The sequence below is a fragment of the Salmo salar genome, chromosome 11, assembly GCF_965601325.2.
Source record: "Salmo salar chromosome 11, fSalSal1, whole genome shotgun sequence".
NCBI lineage: Eukaryota > Metazoa > Chordata > Actinopteri > Salmoniformes > Salmonidae > Salmo > Salmo salar.
Window position 1 is genome coordinate 22,902,501 of NC_138301.1, and position 16,941 is coordinate 22,919,441.

General features: G+C 43.9%; 1 protein-coding gene across 2 annotated transcripts in view; it reads left to right on the forward strand.

Moving 5' to 3' along the window:
* The window catches only part of LOC106562269 (ribosome quality control complex subunit TCF25), a 33,527-nt gene extending 16,634 nt beyond the window's left edge, over nucleotides 1-16,893 (forward strand). The window contains exons 11-19 of one of the 2 annotated variants that reach the window (XM_045689181.2): nucleotides 513-618; nucleotides 726-885; nucleotides 1,074-1,161; nucleotides 1,338-1,496; nucleotides 3,481-3,571; nucleotides 5,652-5,731; nucleotides 10,021-10,096; nucleotides 15,658-15,847; nucleotides 16,171-16,893. In XM_045689181.2, the coding sequence (XP_045545137.1) occupies nucleotides 513-618; nucleotides 726-885; nucleotides 1,074-1,161; nucleotides 1,338-1,496; nucleotides 3,481-3,571; nucleotides 5,652-5,731; nucleotides 10,021-10,096; nucleotides 15,658-15,825 (928 nt within the window). In that variant the 3' untranslated portion in view covers nucleotides 15,826-15,847; nucleotides 16,171-16,893. Of the gene's footprint in view, nucleotides 1-512; nucleotides 619-725; nucleotides 886-1,073; nucleotides 1,162-1,337; nucleotides 1,497-3,480; nucleotides 3,572-5,651; nucleotides 5,732-10,020; nucleotides 10,097-15,657 lie in introns of both variants that reach the window. The other variant, XM_014127035.3, reaches the window with a different exon arrangement.
* The last annotated feature ends 48 nt before the right edge of the window (nucleotides 16,894-16,941 follow it).

The following is a 16,941-nucleotide window of genomic DNA, read 5'->3' on the forward strand; positions in this document are numbered from 1 at the left end:
TTTAACTGCCCCTAATTTACCAATTTTTAGCTACAACTTCCAAGTCTGTTGGAGAGGATCAGCTTGACCAAAATAAGGTGTAGAAAAACTGATCTACAAATAGTATGCCCTGCCAAATTATAGTAAATAATAATATCACACGCACAACCAGGCATTGATTGATTGGAGACAGTGTCAATTAAATAACATTTCCTAGGATTTTCTACCTGCAGCAACACTACTGGATAAAGCTTGAAATACCAGTAAAAGGACAGTGCTTCCATTTCCATTATGTATAGTGTCACTGTATTTAGGATCCCCAGGATATTGAGTGTTTCCAGCAATGGCACAGATTCTGGTCACGGGTTGTCATGGGTCCGCTGTTAATAAAGAAACCATTTATTTTATTTCTGTAATGTTTATTTATATAGCAGTTATGTGGTCTTAGTTATGTAGGCGAAACTGAATTAAGTATTCATTGAAGAAGAGGAGCTGTTGTGTGTTTTATTCCGTCATTTCCTTTCTCTCCCAAGTCTGGACCCCGACAGTGATCCCCTCTGTATGCTTCTGCTCATTGACTTCCTCTCCCTGCGCTCACGAGAGTACAACTTTCTCCTCCGGCTATACCAGGATTGGGAGGTGAGACGAGTGTGTGCGCAAGATTTTCCCTGTGTGTGTGACCTCATACCAGTGTGTGTGTGATTTCTGTGTGTGTATTGTCTGATTCCTGTGTGTGTGTTTCCCAGGTGCACAGGAACCTGTCCCAGTTGCCAAACTTTGCCTTCTCTGTGGCTCTGAGCCACTTCCACCTGAGTCAGGAGGATCAGACTGAGTCAGAGGAGAGGGAAAGGCTCAAAGTCAAGGCTGACCTGCTGCTGCAGAACGCTCTCATCATGTTCCCTGGAGGTTAAAGTCACACACACACATACACACACGCACAGGCCTGAGAGGGACAGCCATCAGAATGTGTTCCACCATGGATGCTTATATAGAACACACACAGACACACACACACACACACACACACACACACACACACACACACACACTGAAAAGAGACCTATGCCTGATATGTTTGTTTGTGTGTTCCCCAGTGTTGATGCCTCTGTTGGACCTGTGCACAGTGCAGCCAGACGCTGCTGTATCGTCACATGACTTCTTTGGACCCAGAAGCCAGTTGGGGTAAAACATATGCTTCAACCGAGGCATCATGTCTCCCTGTCTGTCATGTCTTCCCTTTATGCACATCTTCTGTGTCAGTCAGCCTAATGGAATTGAATCATTATTTATTGGCCTGAAATTGTATTAGAGTGACAAATTGAATTGTTCCTTCCTCCCATCTCTTTCCCTCTTTCTAGGCAGTCTTCTGCCCTGGCTGAACTGGTGTCTCTGTACGTGGGGCGGACACACACCCTGTGGAGGGAGGGAGGGGTCCTGCTGTGGCTGGAGGAGTGTGTGAGGGAGGTGTTACGACGAGTCGACACTAAAGACCCTCTGGTGGAGGACTGCCAAAACAAGTAAGAGCCCCTTGGACTCTAGACCACTGGCATTATTACCTTTCCAACCGTCCAAACCGTTCCTCGTTACCCCATTCACCTCTATCCTGGAATTCACACTGAGTATTTCTGTTCAATAAGTAATATTCATTGATTCAGTGGAGCAATGTTCAGTGTGGATTCCAGGCTAGTTCACCTCCAACATTCCGAAGGTCTACTTACCCCTTGCACAGTTTACACATTTTGCAGCCTTAAAATGAAATACAAAAATAGATTACATCGTTTTTCTACCATTGTTCTCAACCTACTCTACATTTCCAACGTGAAAGAAAAATTATAGAACATTTTCCAAATTAATAAAATAAAAATAAGATGTCTGGATTGCATATGTCTTCACACCCCAGGGTTAATACTTGGTGGAAGCACATTTGGCTGAAAAAACATTTGGAATAGGAATCTACCAACTTTGAACAGATGTTAGGGCTACATATATCCATTGTTTTCTTTCCAAATTTGCTCAAGCTCAGTAAATTTGGTTGGAAGTCATTGATGGACAGCAATATTCAAACCTTGTCTCTGATTTTCAAGCAGATTTAAATTAGGACTGAGACTGGACCATTCAGGAACACTCAACACCTCTTGGAAAGCCATTCTGGTGCGCCTTTGGCATTACAAATACGGCATTACAATTTGTGTAATTGTCCTGCTGAAATATAAAACTCTATCCCAGGGTTATGTGTTCAGAAGACTGAGACAGGGTTTCCAATAACTTTTTATCTGGGCTTTGCTCCTTTCACATTTCTTTTGATCTTGACAAACTCCCCAGTCCCTGCAGGTGACAAGCATAACCATAACATGATGCTGCAAGCACATAACTTTGAAAATACAGAGGATAAACCACATTGCATTCACTCCACATATCTGACATGTATGACAAAGTGAAAAGAATGAAGCCTGTGGTACAGTCCACTTCAAATCATTCATTCTGTTTGCAACAAGGCCGTTAAGTAGTACTGGAAGACAACACGGCAAAGTATTGTGCTTTTTTGCCTGAATTAAAAACTACAGGCTTGGGTCCAATACAACACAACACAGAGTGAAACCCACAGTATTTTCAAGTATTGTGGTGGCAGCATCATGTTATGGGTATGCTTGTCACCGGCAGGGCTTTGAGAGTTTGTTAGGATCAAAAATAAATATCAAAGGAGCAAAGCCAAGGTAAAAAGTCTGAAAACCTAACCCTGGAATAAAATGTACACCCCCAAGCTCTCTAAGCCTACCCCTCAACCCCACCACCCAGTAGGATCCACCATTGTAGTCCAATCAATCATCTACCTTTGCCTCAAATGGGCCTTATCCACCAACATTTACTCTTAACTCCTCTTAACCCTTTCTCCTTCCCCTCGCTCATCCCTACTTAACCCTCTCCCACGTTGTCTCTCCTTTTCCTTCTCTCACCCCACATATCCCTTTATTTTTTCCCCCTCTCTCACCCTGCTTAACGGTCTCTCAATCGATTTCTCCGTTTCCCACTTGCACCTAGGCTGCCGAGGTTAGGGTCAGTGTTTGTACTGTATATCTGTTAACCCCATGTTAATCAGAGTCATCTGAATGACCCCTCACGAGTGGAGAAGGGAGAGGTTACATAGAGAGGTTACATAGAGAGGTTAAATAGAGAGGGGTCCTCCTGAAATGAGGCATATTGGCTTATGTCTCTTTTTATTTTATTATTATTATTAATATATATTTGTTGTACTTTTACCCCTTTTTTGTGATCCCGGCCAGCCAAACCCTCCCCTAACCCGGACGAAGCTGGGTCAATTGTGCGCCGCCTCATGGGTCTCCCGGTCACGGCTGGCTGTGACACAGCCTGGGATCGAACCCGGGGCTGTAGTTACGCCTCAAGCACTGCGGTGCAGTGCCTTAGACTGCTACACCACTTGGGAGGCCCTGGCCTATGTGTCTCTGACTTTGGTTTCCCCTCCTGTCTCCTCCACCCCCCTAGGAGGAAGCAGAGGTACCAGAGTGCCCCCCTGAACATCCATCGCCACGTCATCCTGTCTGAAATCAAAGAGGCCACCTCCACTCTACCGCTGGTGAGAGACTCAGACAACAGCCACTCTACTATACCCTGGTCACCAGTTCTGTTTCTGATTTAGCCCAGTCATCCATTGTCATGCTGTTTGTCGTTTGTTCAATCAGAAACAGATTTGGCAACCAGCTTTACTCTATTATTATGTCTGTGTCTCATATAGCACCCTATCCCCTTATATTGCATGACTTTTGACCAGCCATAACCCTGGTCAATAGTAGCACACAGTATATAGGGGAATAGAGTGACTAATCTAATCATAGTATAATTTTCTTACTGCTTTATCACATGATCATGAATAGTTGTATTCATTAATTCTGTACACTGTATTGTGGGGGGAAAAAGTATTTGATCCCCTGCTGATTTTGTACGTTTGCCCACTGATAAAGAAAGGATCAGTCTATAATTTGAATGGTAGGTTTATTTGAACAGTGAGAGACAGAATAACAACAACAAAAATCCAGAAAAACGCATGTCTGAAATGTTATAAGATTGTAGACATTTACATTTAAGTCATTTAGCAGACGCTCTTATCCAGAGCGACTTACAAATTGGTAGACCTACACAAGGCTGGAATGGGCTACAAGACCATCGCCAAGCAGCTTGGTGAGAAGGTGACAACATTTGGTGCGATTATTCGCAAATGGAAGAAACATAAAAGAACTGTCAATATCCCTCGGCCTGGGGCTCCATGCAAGATCTCACCTCGTGGGGTTGCAATGATCATGAGAATGGTGAGGAATCAGCCCAGGATCTTGTCAATGATCTCAAGGCAGCTGGGACCATAGTCACCAAGAAAACAATTGGTAACACACTACGCCGTGAAGGACTGAAATCCTGCAGCGCCCGCAAGGTCCCCCTCCTCAAGAAAGCACATATACATGCCCGTCTGAAGTTTGCCAATGAACATCTGAATGATTCAGAGGACAACTGGGTGAAAGTGTTGTGGTCAGATGAGACCAAAATGGAGCTCTTTGGCATCAACTCAACTCGCTGTGGTTGGAGGAGGAGGAATGCTGCCTATGACCCCAAGAACACCATCTCCACCATCAAACATGGAGGTGGAAACATTATGCTTTGGGGGTGTTTTTCTGCTAAGGGGACAGGACAACTTCACCACATCAAAGGGACGATGGACGGGGCCATGTACCATCAAATCTTGGGTGAGAACATCCTTCCCTCAGCCAGCTCATTGAAAATGGGTCGTGGATGGGTATTCCAGCATGACAATGACCCAAAACACACGGCCAAGGCAACAAAAGAGTGGCTCAAGAAGAAGCACATTATGGTCCTGGAGTGGCCTAGCCAGTCTCCAGACCTTAATCCCATAGAAAATCTGTGGAGGGAGCTGAAGGTTCGAGTTGCCAAACGTCAGCCTCGAAACCTTAATGACTTGGAAAAGATCTGCAAAGAGGAGTGGGACAAAATCCCTCCTGAGATGTGTGCAAACCTGGTGGCTAACTACAAGAAACGTCTGACCTCTGTGATTGCCAACAAGGGTTTTGCCACCAAGTACTAAGTCATGTTTTGCAGAGGGGTCAAATACTTATTTCCCTCATTAAAATGCAAATCATTTTCTAACATTTTTGACATGCGTTTTTCTGGATTTTTTTGTTGTTATTCTGTCTCTCACTGTTCAAATAAACCTACCATTAAAATTATAGAATGATCATTTCTTTGTCAGTGGGCAAACGTACAAAATCAGCAGGGGATCAAATACTTTCCCCCCCCACTGTATATCCTATATCTGTATAACATGAAACGTCCCACAGAGTAAATGTGGTTTGCAGGAGAGTAGCGTACACGTACACAACCACTACAGTACAGAGCATGCCAAATTATGCTGAGAATGTAGTCCTCTAGTTCAAAGAGAGAATTAACAGCTGGCATGGAACCTTATTGGTTCCATGAAGAACCCAATCAAATATAATGATTGGACCTCCTCATCGAGAGGTCCTCATAACACAAACAAGCTCAACGTTGATGTTTTGTATGCATGACAATTACATCAGTAACAGAGTGTTAGTGAGGATAGGCCTTCAATATGTTTACTGTAATGGTGAGTTGTGTGTGTTCTCTCCCAGGAGGTGACCACTCAGTCGGTGATGGGGTTCGATCCTCTCCCCCCGCTGGACTCAGTGGCCTCATACACCCGGCCAGAGAGGTAACCCTCCAAACATGTCCTAACTTGTGCCATTATACATATCTTGTGCAAGGTAGGGTATGTACCAGTGCAGGTTTTGACATAGTACACAAAATATAAACACTACCGTTCAAAATGTTGAGGTCACTTAGAAATGTCCTTGTTTTTTAAATAAAAGCAAATTTTTTGTCATTTTAAATAACAACATCAAATTGATCAGAAATATAATGTAGAATGGCAGCTTCATTAAATAGTACCCGTAAAACACCAGTCTCAACGTCAACAGTGAAGAGGTGACTCCGGAATGCTGGACTTCTAGGCAGAGTTCCTCTGTGTTCATTTGCCCATCTTAATCTTTTCTTTTTATTGGCCAGTCTGAGATATGGCTTTTTCTTTGCAACTCTGCCTAGAAGGCCAGCGTCCCGGAGTCGCCTCTTCACTGTTGATGTTGAGACTGGTGTTTTGCGGGTACTATTTAATGAAGCTGCCAGTTGAGGACTTGTGAGGCGTCTGTTTCTCAAACTAGACACTCTAATGTACTTGTCCTCTTGCTCAGTTGTGCACTGGGGCCTCCCGCTCCTTTTTCTATTCTGGTTAAAACCAGTTTGCGCTGTTCTGTGAAGGGAGTAGTACACAGCGTTGTACGAGATCTTCAATTTCTTGGCAATTTCTCGCATGGAATACTCAGAACAAGAATAGACTGATGAGTTTCAGAAGAAAGTTCTTTGTTTCTGGCCATTTTGAGCCTGTAATCGAACCCACAAATGCTGATGCCCCAGATACTCAACTAGTCTAAAGAAGACCAGTTTTATTGCTTCGTTTATCAGCACAACAGTTTTCAGCTGTGCTAACATAATTGCAAAAGGGTTTTCTAATGATCAATTAGCCTTTTAAAATTATAAACTTGGATTAGCTAACACAACGTACCATTGGAACACAGGAGTGATGGTTGCTGAAAATGGGCCTCTGTACGCCTATGTAGATATTCCATTAAAAATCAGCCGTTTCCATTTACAACATTAAATGTCTACACTGTATTTCTGATCGATTTGATGTTATTTTAATAGACAAAAAAAGGTGCTTTTCTTTCAAAAACTAGGACGTTTCTAAGTGACCCCAAATATTTGAATGGTAGTGTACAGTGAGGGGGAAAAGTATTTGATCCCCTGCTGATTTTGTACGTTTGCCCACTGACAATGAAATGATCAGTCTATAATTTTAATGGTAGGTTTATTTGAACAGTGAGAGACAGAATAACAACAAAAAAATCCAGAAAAACGCATTTCTTTGCCAGTGGGCAAATGTACAAAATCAGCTGTACATATATCATATATACAGTGCATTCGGAGTATTCAGAGCCCTTGACTTTTTCCACATTTTGTTACGTTACTGCCTTGTTCTATAATGTATTAAAAAAAAAAAATCCTCATAAATCTACACACAATACCTCATAATGACAAAGCAAAAAGTTTTTTTGACATTTTTACAAAAGTATTAAAAATAATAAACTGAAATATCCCATTTACATAAGTATTCAGAACCTATACTCAGTACTTTGTTGAAGCACCTTTGGTAGTGATTACAGCCTCGAGTCTTCTTGGGTATGACGATACAAGCTTGGCACACCTGTATTTGGGGAGTTTCTCCCATTCTTCTCTACAGATCCTCTCAAGCTCTGTCAGGTTGGATGGGGAATGTCGCTGCACAGCTATTTTCAGGTCTCTCCAGAGATGTTCGATCGGGTTCAAGTCCAGGCTCTGACTGGGCCACTCAGGAACATTCAGAGACTTGTCCTGAAGCCACTCCTGCATTGTCTTGGCTGTGTGCTTAAGGTCGTTGTCCTGTTGGAAGGTGAAACTTCTCCCCAGTCTGAGGTCCTGAGCGCTCTGGAGCAGGTTTTCACCAAGGATCTCTCTGTACTTTGCTCCATTCTGTCCCTCGATCCTGACTAGTCTCCCAATCCCTGCCACTGAAAAACATCTCTGCTGCCACCACCATGCTTCACCGAAGGGATGGTGCCAGGTTTCCTCCAGACATGACGCTTGGCATTCAGCCAATCTTGTTTCTCATTGTCTGAGAGTCTTTAGGTGCCTTTGATGGAGAGCTGCAGAGATGGTTGTCCTTCTGGAAGGTTCTCCCATCTCCACAGAGGAACTCTGGAGCTCTGTCAGAGTGACCATCAGGTTCTTGGTCACCTCCCTGACCAAGGCCCTTCTCTCCCAATTGCTCAGTTTGGCCGGACGGTCAGCTCTAGGAAGATTTTTGGTGTCCAAACTTCTTCCATTTAAGAATGATGGAGGCCACTGTGTTCTTGAGGACCTTCAATGCTGCAGAAATGTTTTGGTACCTTTCCCCAGATCTGTGCCTCGACACAATCCTGTCTCGGAGCTCTACGGACAATTCTTTCGACCTCACAGCTTGGTTTTTGCTCTGACATGCACTGTCAACTGTGGGACCTTATATAGACAGGTGTGTGCCTTTCTAAATCATGCCCAATCAATTGAATTTACCACAGGTGGACTCAAGTTGTAGAAACATCTCAAGGATGATCAGTGGAAACAGGATGCACCTGAGCTCAATTTCGAGTCTCATAGCAAAGGGTCTGAATACTTGTGTAAAGAAAGTTTACATTTTAATTTTTTTATAAATGTGCAAAAATGTCTAAACATGTTTTTGCTTCATCATTATGGTGTATAGTGTGTCAATTGATGAGGAAAACAATTCATTTAATCAATTTGTGGGAAAAAGTAAAGGGGTCTGAATACTTTCCCGAATGCACTGTAGCTAGTTATAGAATGTGGCTCCTACAGATTGCTAGGTTCTTCTCTATAGGTCGACTTGGATCAGCAATCCTGTCGGTGCCTCTGGACTGAAAACCAAGAGTCAGGACAGTATCTGCTTGTGTTTTCCTAAGCAGAACCAATAAAGCTTGGTTTGTTTCAGTCCACATAAGACTGACTGGCCCACTGACCACTGACTCCATTGAGGATCTCTAATGAAGGTATATTAGATTAGAGTACAGTGTAAGGGGATGGTGGTGATCCATTTGTAATGTTCAGGAGTGTGGACATTGGAAAGGCACACGGTTATGTAGACCAGGGGAGGTGAGTTAACCCTCTCTCTGTCTTTGCCAATGGTGGAAAATGCCATTGATGTAAATTTTGCATAAAGAATAGCCTTGATTTCACCAGCTTGCATCTCTCCTCTCAATGGTCTATCCCTGACACACCCTTCCTTCTCTGCCTCCCTTCTTTTTCTCTCTCCCAACTATCCCTCTCTTCAATCTCTCTCTTCTCCCCTCTCGCTGTCATCAGTTTCTGTGAAATAGCATGTGGTTACAGGAGTGTTGTTGGCTCCTGAGTGAGGCCTCTTTCCTCCCATCTTGTTATAGCTGTTAACCAGCAGAGTCACTGGTGGATGGTAGGGAGGCATCAAACCATCAGAGAGGCGAATACGGTGACAACAGATAACATGACAAATTGACCCCCAGTCAAGAGAAAGTGTAGCATTTGTTTAAAGTGGGGAAGACCTCCTAATGTCCTGAGGGCTGTTGTGTGGAGCACACTGTACATACTGTACCCTGTCCTGATGATCTCTGGTGAGAACTACTTAGAATGACAGCCCACCCTTGTCTGAGGACAGCCCTACTATTTCTACCTGATGGTTGCTTGTTCCTCATAAGCTTTACAAACATGGCCACGGAGAAGTGTTTTGATTGATAAATAACTGGGGTGTGTAAGTGGTTGAAGTAATGATTTTTATTCATGGGTGGGGGGGTTACTGGTTACAATTTAGCACTGGATCTGTAACCGCAACATAAAAGCAGAGCATTCTTTGGGTTTAGAGAAACTATTGGACCTACTTATAATGATCTACAGTGAGGTCAAAAAGTACTTAGACAGTGACACTTTGTTGGAATGGTTAATAATACATTATCATGTCTTTCTGTTGGGCACACATAATCTGAAACACAACCAAAACTAACTGCAAATGCATCCAACAAGTTTGGAGTATTACAAACTTGTTGTAGTCAGGACCAAATATATGGGACCAATTACTAAACTTTTGACTACTTTAATACACATAAGTACATTTGCCCAATACTTTTGGTTCTCTAAAATGCGTGGACTATGTACACATTCCAAGTGCAGGAGTACAGAGCGAAAACAACAAAACATGGACCTCACTGTATATGATGGTTGATCTAATTTATGGTCATGGGAGAATCCTTATCAGCAGAAGAGTGTGAGAAATGTATTGCATGCTTGTGTTATCTTGTTAGCTTTTCTCACTTGTCTCTGTGTTTGCAGGCAGAGTGTGGGAGCCTCCAATGAGAGCACCCTGTCACTGTTCTTCCGCTCTCTGCTGCCAAACTTCAACCTGCAGGTAAGTGAGTGAGCTAGGCCGAGGGTGAGCTACAGTAGACTAGGGGTGTGCAACCATGGTCCTCGGGAGCTGCAGTGTCAGGCAGATGGCTGGGTTCTTTCATTCAAGTCCGTGCCTGATTATTTAGATCTGGAAAACTCTGATTCCAATCAGTGACATTAATGGATATGGATTTGACAAAGAAGTAGCAGAGGAAGAGGACATCAGCAGACACTGTGGTCCCTGAGGACAGAGCTGCATGCCCCCAAGCCTGGCAAATCTAAGAAAAGGTCCTCTGCATCTTAGAACATCATGACTGCTTGTCCTTTGACCCCAATGTCCCATCTCCCGTTAATGACCTCATAAACCAACGTGTGTGTGTGTGTGTGTGTGTGTGTGTGTGTGTGTGTGTGTGTGTGTGTGTGTGTGTGTGTGTGTGTGTGTGTGTGTGTGTGTGTGTGTGTGTGTGTGTGTGTGTGTGTGTGTGTGTGTGTGTGTGTGTGTTTTAACATAGGGCAAGGACCTTGAATAAAATGGCATGGGAAACAGTCTCATAATGATAATATAGCTAGCATCTCCACCGTGCCTTTCCCAATGGGAGACCAATAGGGAACATCAGCTGTTGAGGCATATGACCTCCCACACACGGAAGAGTGTAAAAAAAGATTATAACTCACAGGATATTTCAGTTGGCATGTTGCTTCAGCAAACAATGAAAACATTCATAAAGTGTACCGAGAGTCAAAGAACCTGGTCTGTCGCTTCCTCAGGGCTCCCAGATTCCTCACATACACTAGCCCACGCTGTTGCTAGGCCACGGTCAGCGGGATGAGACGTCATCATAATAATCTCAAAACATTTGTGGGAGTGCTGAGCTAATGGATACATCCTGGGCTACTGTTGGGCTGAGCAAATGGAGACACCCTGGGCTACTGTTGGGCTGAGCTAATGGAGACATCCTGGGCTACTGTTGGGCTGAGCTAATGGATACATCCTGGGCTACTGTTGGGCTGAGCTAATGGAGACACCCTGGGCTACTGTTGGGCTGAGCTAATGGATACATCCTGGGCTACTGTTGGGCTGAGCTAATGGAGACATCCTGGGCTACTGTTGGGCTGAGCTAATGGATACATCCTGGGCTACTGTTGGGCTGAGCTAATGGATACATCCTGGGCTACTGTTGGGCTGAGCTAATGGAGACACCCTGGGCTACTGTTGGGCTGAGCTAATGGAGACACCCTGGGCTACTGTTGGGCTGAGCTAATGGAGACACCCTGGGCTACTGTTGGGCTGAGCTAATGGATACATCCTGGGCTACTGTTGGGCTGAGCTAATGGATACATCCTGGGCTACTGTTGGGCTGAGCTAATGGATACATCCTGGGCTACTGTTGGGCTGAGCTAATGGAGACATCCTGGGCTACTGTTGGGCTGAGCTAATGGAGACATCCTGGGCTACTGTTGGGCTGAGCTAATGGATACATCCTGGGCTACTGTTGGGCTGAGCTAATGGAGACATCCTGGGCTACTGTTGGGCTGAGCTAATGGATACATCCTGGGCTACTGTTGGGCTGAGCTAATGGAGACATCCTGGGCTACTGTTGGGCTGAGCTAATGGAGACATCCTGGGCTACTGTTGGGCTGAGCTAATGGAGACACCCTGGGCTACTGTTGGGCTGAGCTAATGGAGACATCCTGGGCTACTGTTGGGCTGAGCTAATGGAGACATCCTGGGCTACTGTTGAGCTGAGCTAATGGAGACATCCTGGGCTACTGTTGGCGCAAGGGTTCTGACAGGATGGAAGGGAACATTGATTAGCTTTAGGTAGATATTTAGGTTTAGGTAGATATTCCCTAACACTCTGGAGGTTTCTGAATGGATTAACCATACGACTAATTTCATGCCTATTTGCTCCGTGGCCAAGCCTGAGAAAGTGCTTCTGAGTAGTTTCCTACTCCACTAGATCTACAGCAGCTTAACCACATTAAGTCTACAGTAGCGTAACTTTGCCACAGAAAAACGGGTTCCTCTGTTGGAACTAACCAATATGGCCCCGTGTAGCTCAGTTGGTAGAGCATGGTGTTTGCAACGCCAGGGTTGTGGGTTCGATTCCCACGGGGGACCAGTACGGAGAAAAAATATATGAAATGTATGCATTCACTACTGTAAGTCGCTCTGGATAACAGCGTCTGCTAAATGACTAAAATGTAAATGTAAGAACATGCTCTTGAAATAGTGTTTGCTGGTGCGTTTTGGACAGGTCCGAGCAATGTTGACCCATTGATGATGTTATGTGACTCTGACTCTGATCTCTATCTGATGACCGATAACACAATCTGATGACGATCTACAACCAACACTTTGTGACGAGGCATCGGAGGCCTTACAAAGTTTGGCTTTATCATTTGATACAGCACAGATCGTGGAGAAAGATTGACGAGGCAAACTTGGCTTTTGGTACAAGAACTCTTGACTCCGTGTTTTGTATGGTCTAACTCGATTTGAAACCGTTTACTGCTATGGATTGGCTAACACAGCCTCTCTGTGATGCACTGTTTTTAATGGTGCGTTACTTGAGTGCTGTTGAAGCAGAACAGACAACTGTTGCATTTCAAGAGAGAGTCTTGATTCCTCTCTGACTCAGTGTTGTCCATGGCAACCAACAAGGAGGGAATGTACTGTCCGCCCCATTGCCCCCTGCTTCTCAGGCAGAGTTGAGAGGAGGTAAAGAGTGGGTAGTGTCACACAGGGTGAAATACACAAGAGACAGATGGTGACAAACACCCCTGGAGAGGAGAGGATAAGCACTCAGCCTGGCACCAGCAACCAGAGGATGGCCTATATTTACACACCACATTGTCTCTCGTCATGTTGACCTACTTCAGAACATTCACTTGTCTATAAAAAAAGATCCACATGATCAAAACATCAATGGACAGTATACATGTGTGGGAGTGATTTTTATATTTAATGAGGTGTCCCACACTGACTGGCACTGGGTTGCCATGTAACCTTGTGCAGTGAGATGCAACGTGGTGTGAAGGAAGCAAAGCATCGTCTCCTATTATAATCACTCTCCAATGTCCATGCTAGTTCGGAGTGTAGCTATCCACGCTAGTGATCAGAGGACATGTGGCTAATTGTAAATATAATCACTAATGTGGACCACCAACCTGGGCGCTCCAGTGTTCTCAGGTCCTCCTGTGCCACAACTGACCATGCAAGTTCCAGAAACATCCACTGACAAACAGAAACACATATGCCCAGCGTTTTAACCAAGAGGGACCACCTTTTTTTTATGCAGCTAGTTTTAAACCATCTTGAGACTTATCTGATAAGGAAGAGGAAGAGATGCAATTAGGATAAGAACGAGACAGTTTAGGAGGAAGAGATGCTGTTTGCTTGCAGTTGTTTTATTGCACTGTTAGAATAGCTACAGTGTTATCCAACAGGTCTGAAATCACAATTTAGGCTTGTTGGAAATGAAATGAATCTAATAAATGTGTGTTCTGTGTGAAAATCCCAAAACACTTAGACACAAAACACTGACATACTGTATGTCACCTAGGGTCTTACAAAGCTCCTGTTTGTCTCTTAAAATTAATTTGTTTACGCGTGATACCTTATTGCAACGTTTGAAATATTTTGAACCTGAGTGAGACAGGAGAGAGTAATGTGGTGTTCTTAAGAGATGGTATTGTGCTTTTCCTGGTGAATTTAAGTAACACACACACATACAGTGTATTCAGGAAGTATTCAGACACCTTGACTTTTTCAATTTTGTTACATTACAGCCTTATTCTAAAATGGATTAAATACATTTTCTACACACAATACCCCATAATAACAAAACATTTTTGTTGTTGTAAATTCATTTTTAAATATTTTTTTCAAATACCTTATTTACATAAGTATTCTGACACTTTGATATGAGATTCGAAATTGAGCTCATGTGCATCCTGTTTCCATTGATCATCTTTTTTATGTATTTAAAAAAAAATGTACCCCTTTTTCTCCCCAATTTCATTGTATCCAATTGGTAGTTACAGTCTTGTCTCATCGCTGCAACTCCCGTACGGACTCGGGAGAGGCGAAGGTCGAGAGCCGTGCGTCCTCCAAAACACAACCCACCAAGCCGCACTGCTTCTTGACACAATGCCCACTTAACCTGGAAGCCAGCCGCACCAATGTGTCGGAGGAAACACAGTACACCTGGCGACTGTGCCAGCATGCACTGCGCCCAGCCCGCCACAGGAGTCGCTAGTGCGCGCTGGGCCAATTATGCGCCACCCCATGGGTCTCCCGGTCGCGGCCGGCTGCGACAGAGCCTAGACTCGAACCCAGACTCTTTAGTGGCACAGCTAGCACTGCAGTGGCTTAGACCACTGCGCCACTCGGGAGGCCCCTCCATTGATCATCCTTGAGATGTTTCAACAACTTGATTGGAGTCCACCTGTGGTAAATTCAATTGATTGAACATGATTTGGAAAGGCACACACCTGTCTATGTAACATCCCACAGTTGACAGTGCATGTCAGTGGAAAAACCAAGCCATGAGGTCAAAGGAATTGTCTGTAGAGCTCCGAGACAGGATTGTGTCGAGGCACAGATCTGGGGAAGGGTAGCAAAAATGTTTTGCAGCATTGAAGGTCCCCAAGAACACAAGGACCTCCGTCATTCTTAAATGGAAGAAGTTTGGAACCACCAAGACTCTAGAGCTGGCTGCCTGGCCAAACGGAGCAATCGGGAGAGAAGGGCCTTGGTCAGGGAGGTGACCAAGAACCACCAATCAGGCCTTTATGGTAGAGTGCCCAGACGGAAGCCAATCCTCAGTAAAAGGCACATGACAGCCCGCTTGGGGTTTGCCAAAAGCCAACTAAAGACTCTCAGACAATGAGAAACTAGATTCTCTGCTCTGATGAAACTAAGACTGAACTCTTCGGCCTGAATGCCAAGTGTCACGTCTGGAGGAAACCTGGCAGCATCATGCTGTGGTGTCTTTCAGTAGGAGGGAATGGGAGACTAGTCAGGATCGAGGGAAAGATGAACGGAGCAAAATAAAGAGATCCTTGATGAAAACCTGCTCCAGAGTGCTCAGGACCTCAGACTGAGGCGAAGTTTCACCTTCCAACAGGACAACGACCCTAAGCACACAGCCAAGACAATGCAGGAGTAGCTTCGGGACAAGTCTCAATGTCCTTGAGTGGCTCAGCCAGAGCCCGACTTGAACCCGAGGAATACAGGTGTGCCAAGCTTGTAGTGTCATTCCCAAGAAGACTTGAGGCTGTAATCACTGCCAAAGGTGCTACGAAAAAGTACTGAGTTAAGGGTCTGTAAATGTGATACTTAAAAAAATATATAACTTTTTTTGCTTTGTCATTATGGGGTATTGTGGGTAGATTGATGAGGGGGGAAATGATTTATTCCATTTTAGAATAAGGCTGTAATGTAATAAAATGTGGAAAAAGTGAAGGGATCTGAATACTTTTCGAATGCACTGTATACACACACACACACTTCCATATTGTCATGTTCAGTGATGATTAGAATTACTGCTCACTCTCTAGTCACTGTCTCTGCAGGGTGAGCCGATGCCGCAGGATGACCTGGAAGTAGCTCAGGCAGGTCGGGAGCTGAACCAGGAAGTAAATCGTCTGATGGTGGCCATGAGGGACATGCTGGCCAATATCCAGTTTCAGGAGCCACCTAGAGACGACAACCCTGACAGAGACGAGGGGGAGTGGGACTGAGATGAGGAGGACAAAGAGAGAGGTGGAGTGAGACTTGAGAGGGCTACATAGAGATGCAAATAGATAGAAGAAAATAAAAGGTTGATTAAGATGAAAGGAGATGGAATATAGCAGGGAGGTAGGAGGATGAAGAGTGAGTGAGGGAATAGATTCAGTGAGGGTAGCAGTAACAGATATACTGTAACCTTAAAGAAAGAAATGGCAGGTCATCTATATGACCCAAACATCAAACCAACTCTCCCTTTCTGATATAGGCACAGTAGTATCACCTCTTCCTCCTGTCATCGTCAAGACAGTCCATCAGCCCACTCTCCTTCCTCATGTTGTCCCATTCTCTATCCTCAGGACTGTTGTTTTTACTGATCTAGAAGATCAGGAGGCTGCATTCATCAAGAAAGAAACTCCATCTTCAGTTTTTCTTTAAATCTTTTTTAAAAGAACATTGCTTATCAAAAAAATTAATATTGTGTTTCATCAGAAGGATAAGGATGCCCTACTGCTACAGTATATCTGAAGTGTAATTATTTATGATTGAATAAATCCCTATGGTGTTGTCTTAGCAACCAAACGTTGTACACACATTGACAGTCTACTGCTATACAGGTTGATGAGAGTCAGGTTAAAGGTTAATGAGCGTCTGATAAAAGTATGAGTGGAACAAATGGACTTAACTTCTTATTCCATTTTTAATATTGGCCATAACAACTTTGATTTTTAATTTCAACTCCCAATTAACCCTGTTCATCATTGCTAAGACAACAGCATTTTATATTCAATCTGATTTTGAGGATAAAATTCAAACTGATCAGGATATTTTTCTGTTGTGATTCTCTATAAAGAGGTATTTTTGACCTTACCTGAATTCAATTCTAGGCTGTTTATTAACTAGGGCCCGAAGTTGGTCCCAATGAGGTCACGTTGGCAGGAAAAACTCCTGGCCCAAGTCATCTGTTAATGTCAGGAAAGGATTGCATGATATCCAACCCACTACTGTAAATACTCTGCTTAGAAATAATTTATTACACAAGCTAATGTAAAGATAATAAACTTGATATGCATATGGTTCAATATTGACTTGAGTAAAAATACATTATATTTCATAATTCATCTCTTTCC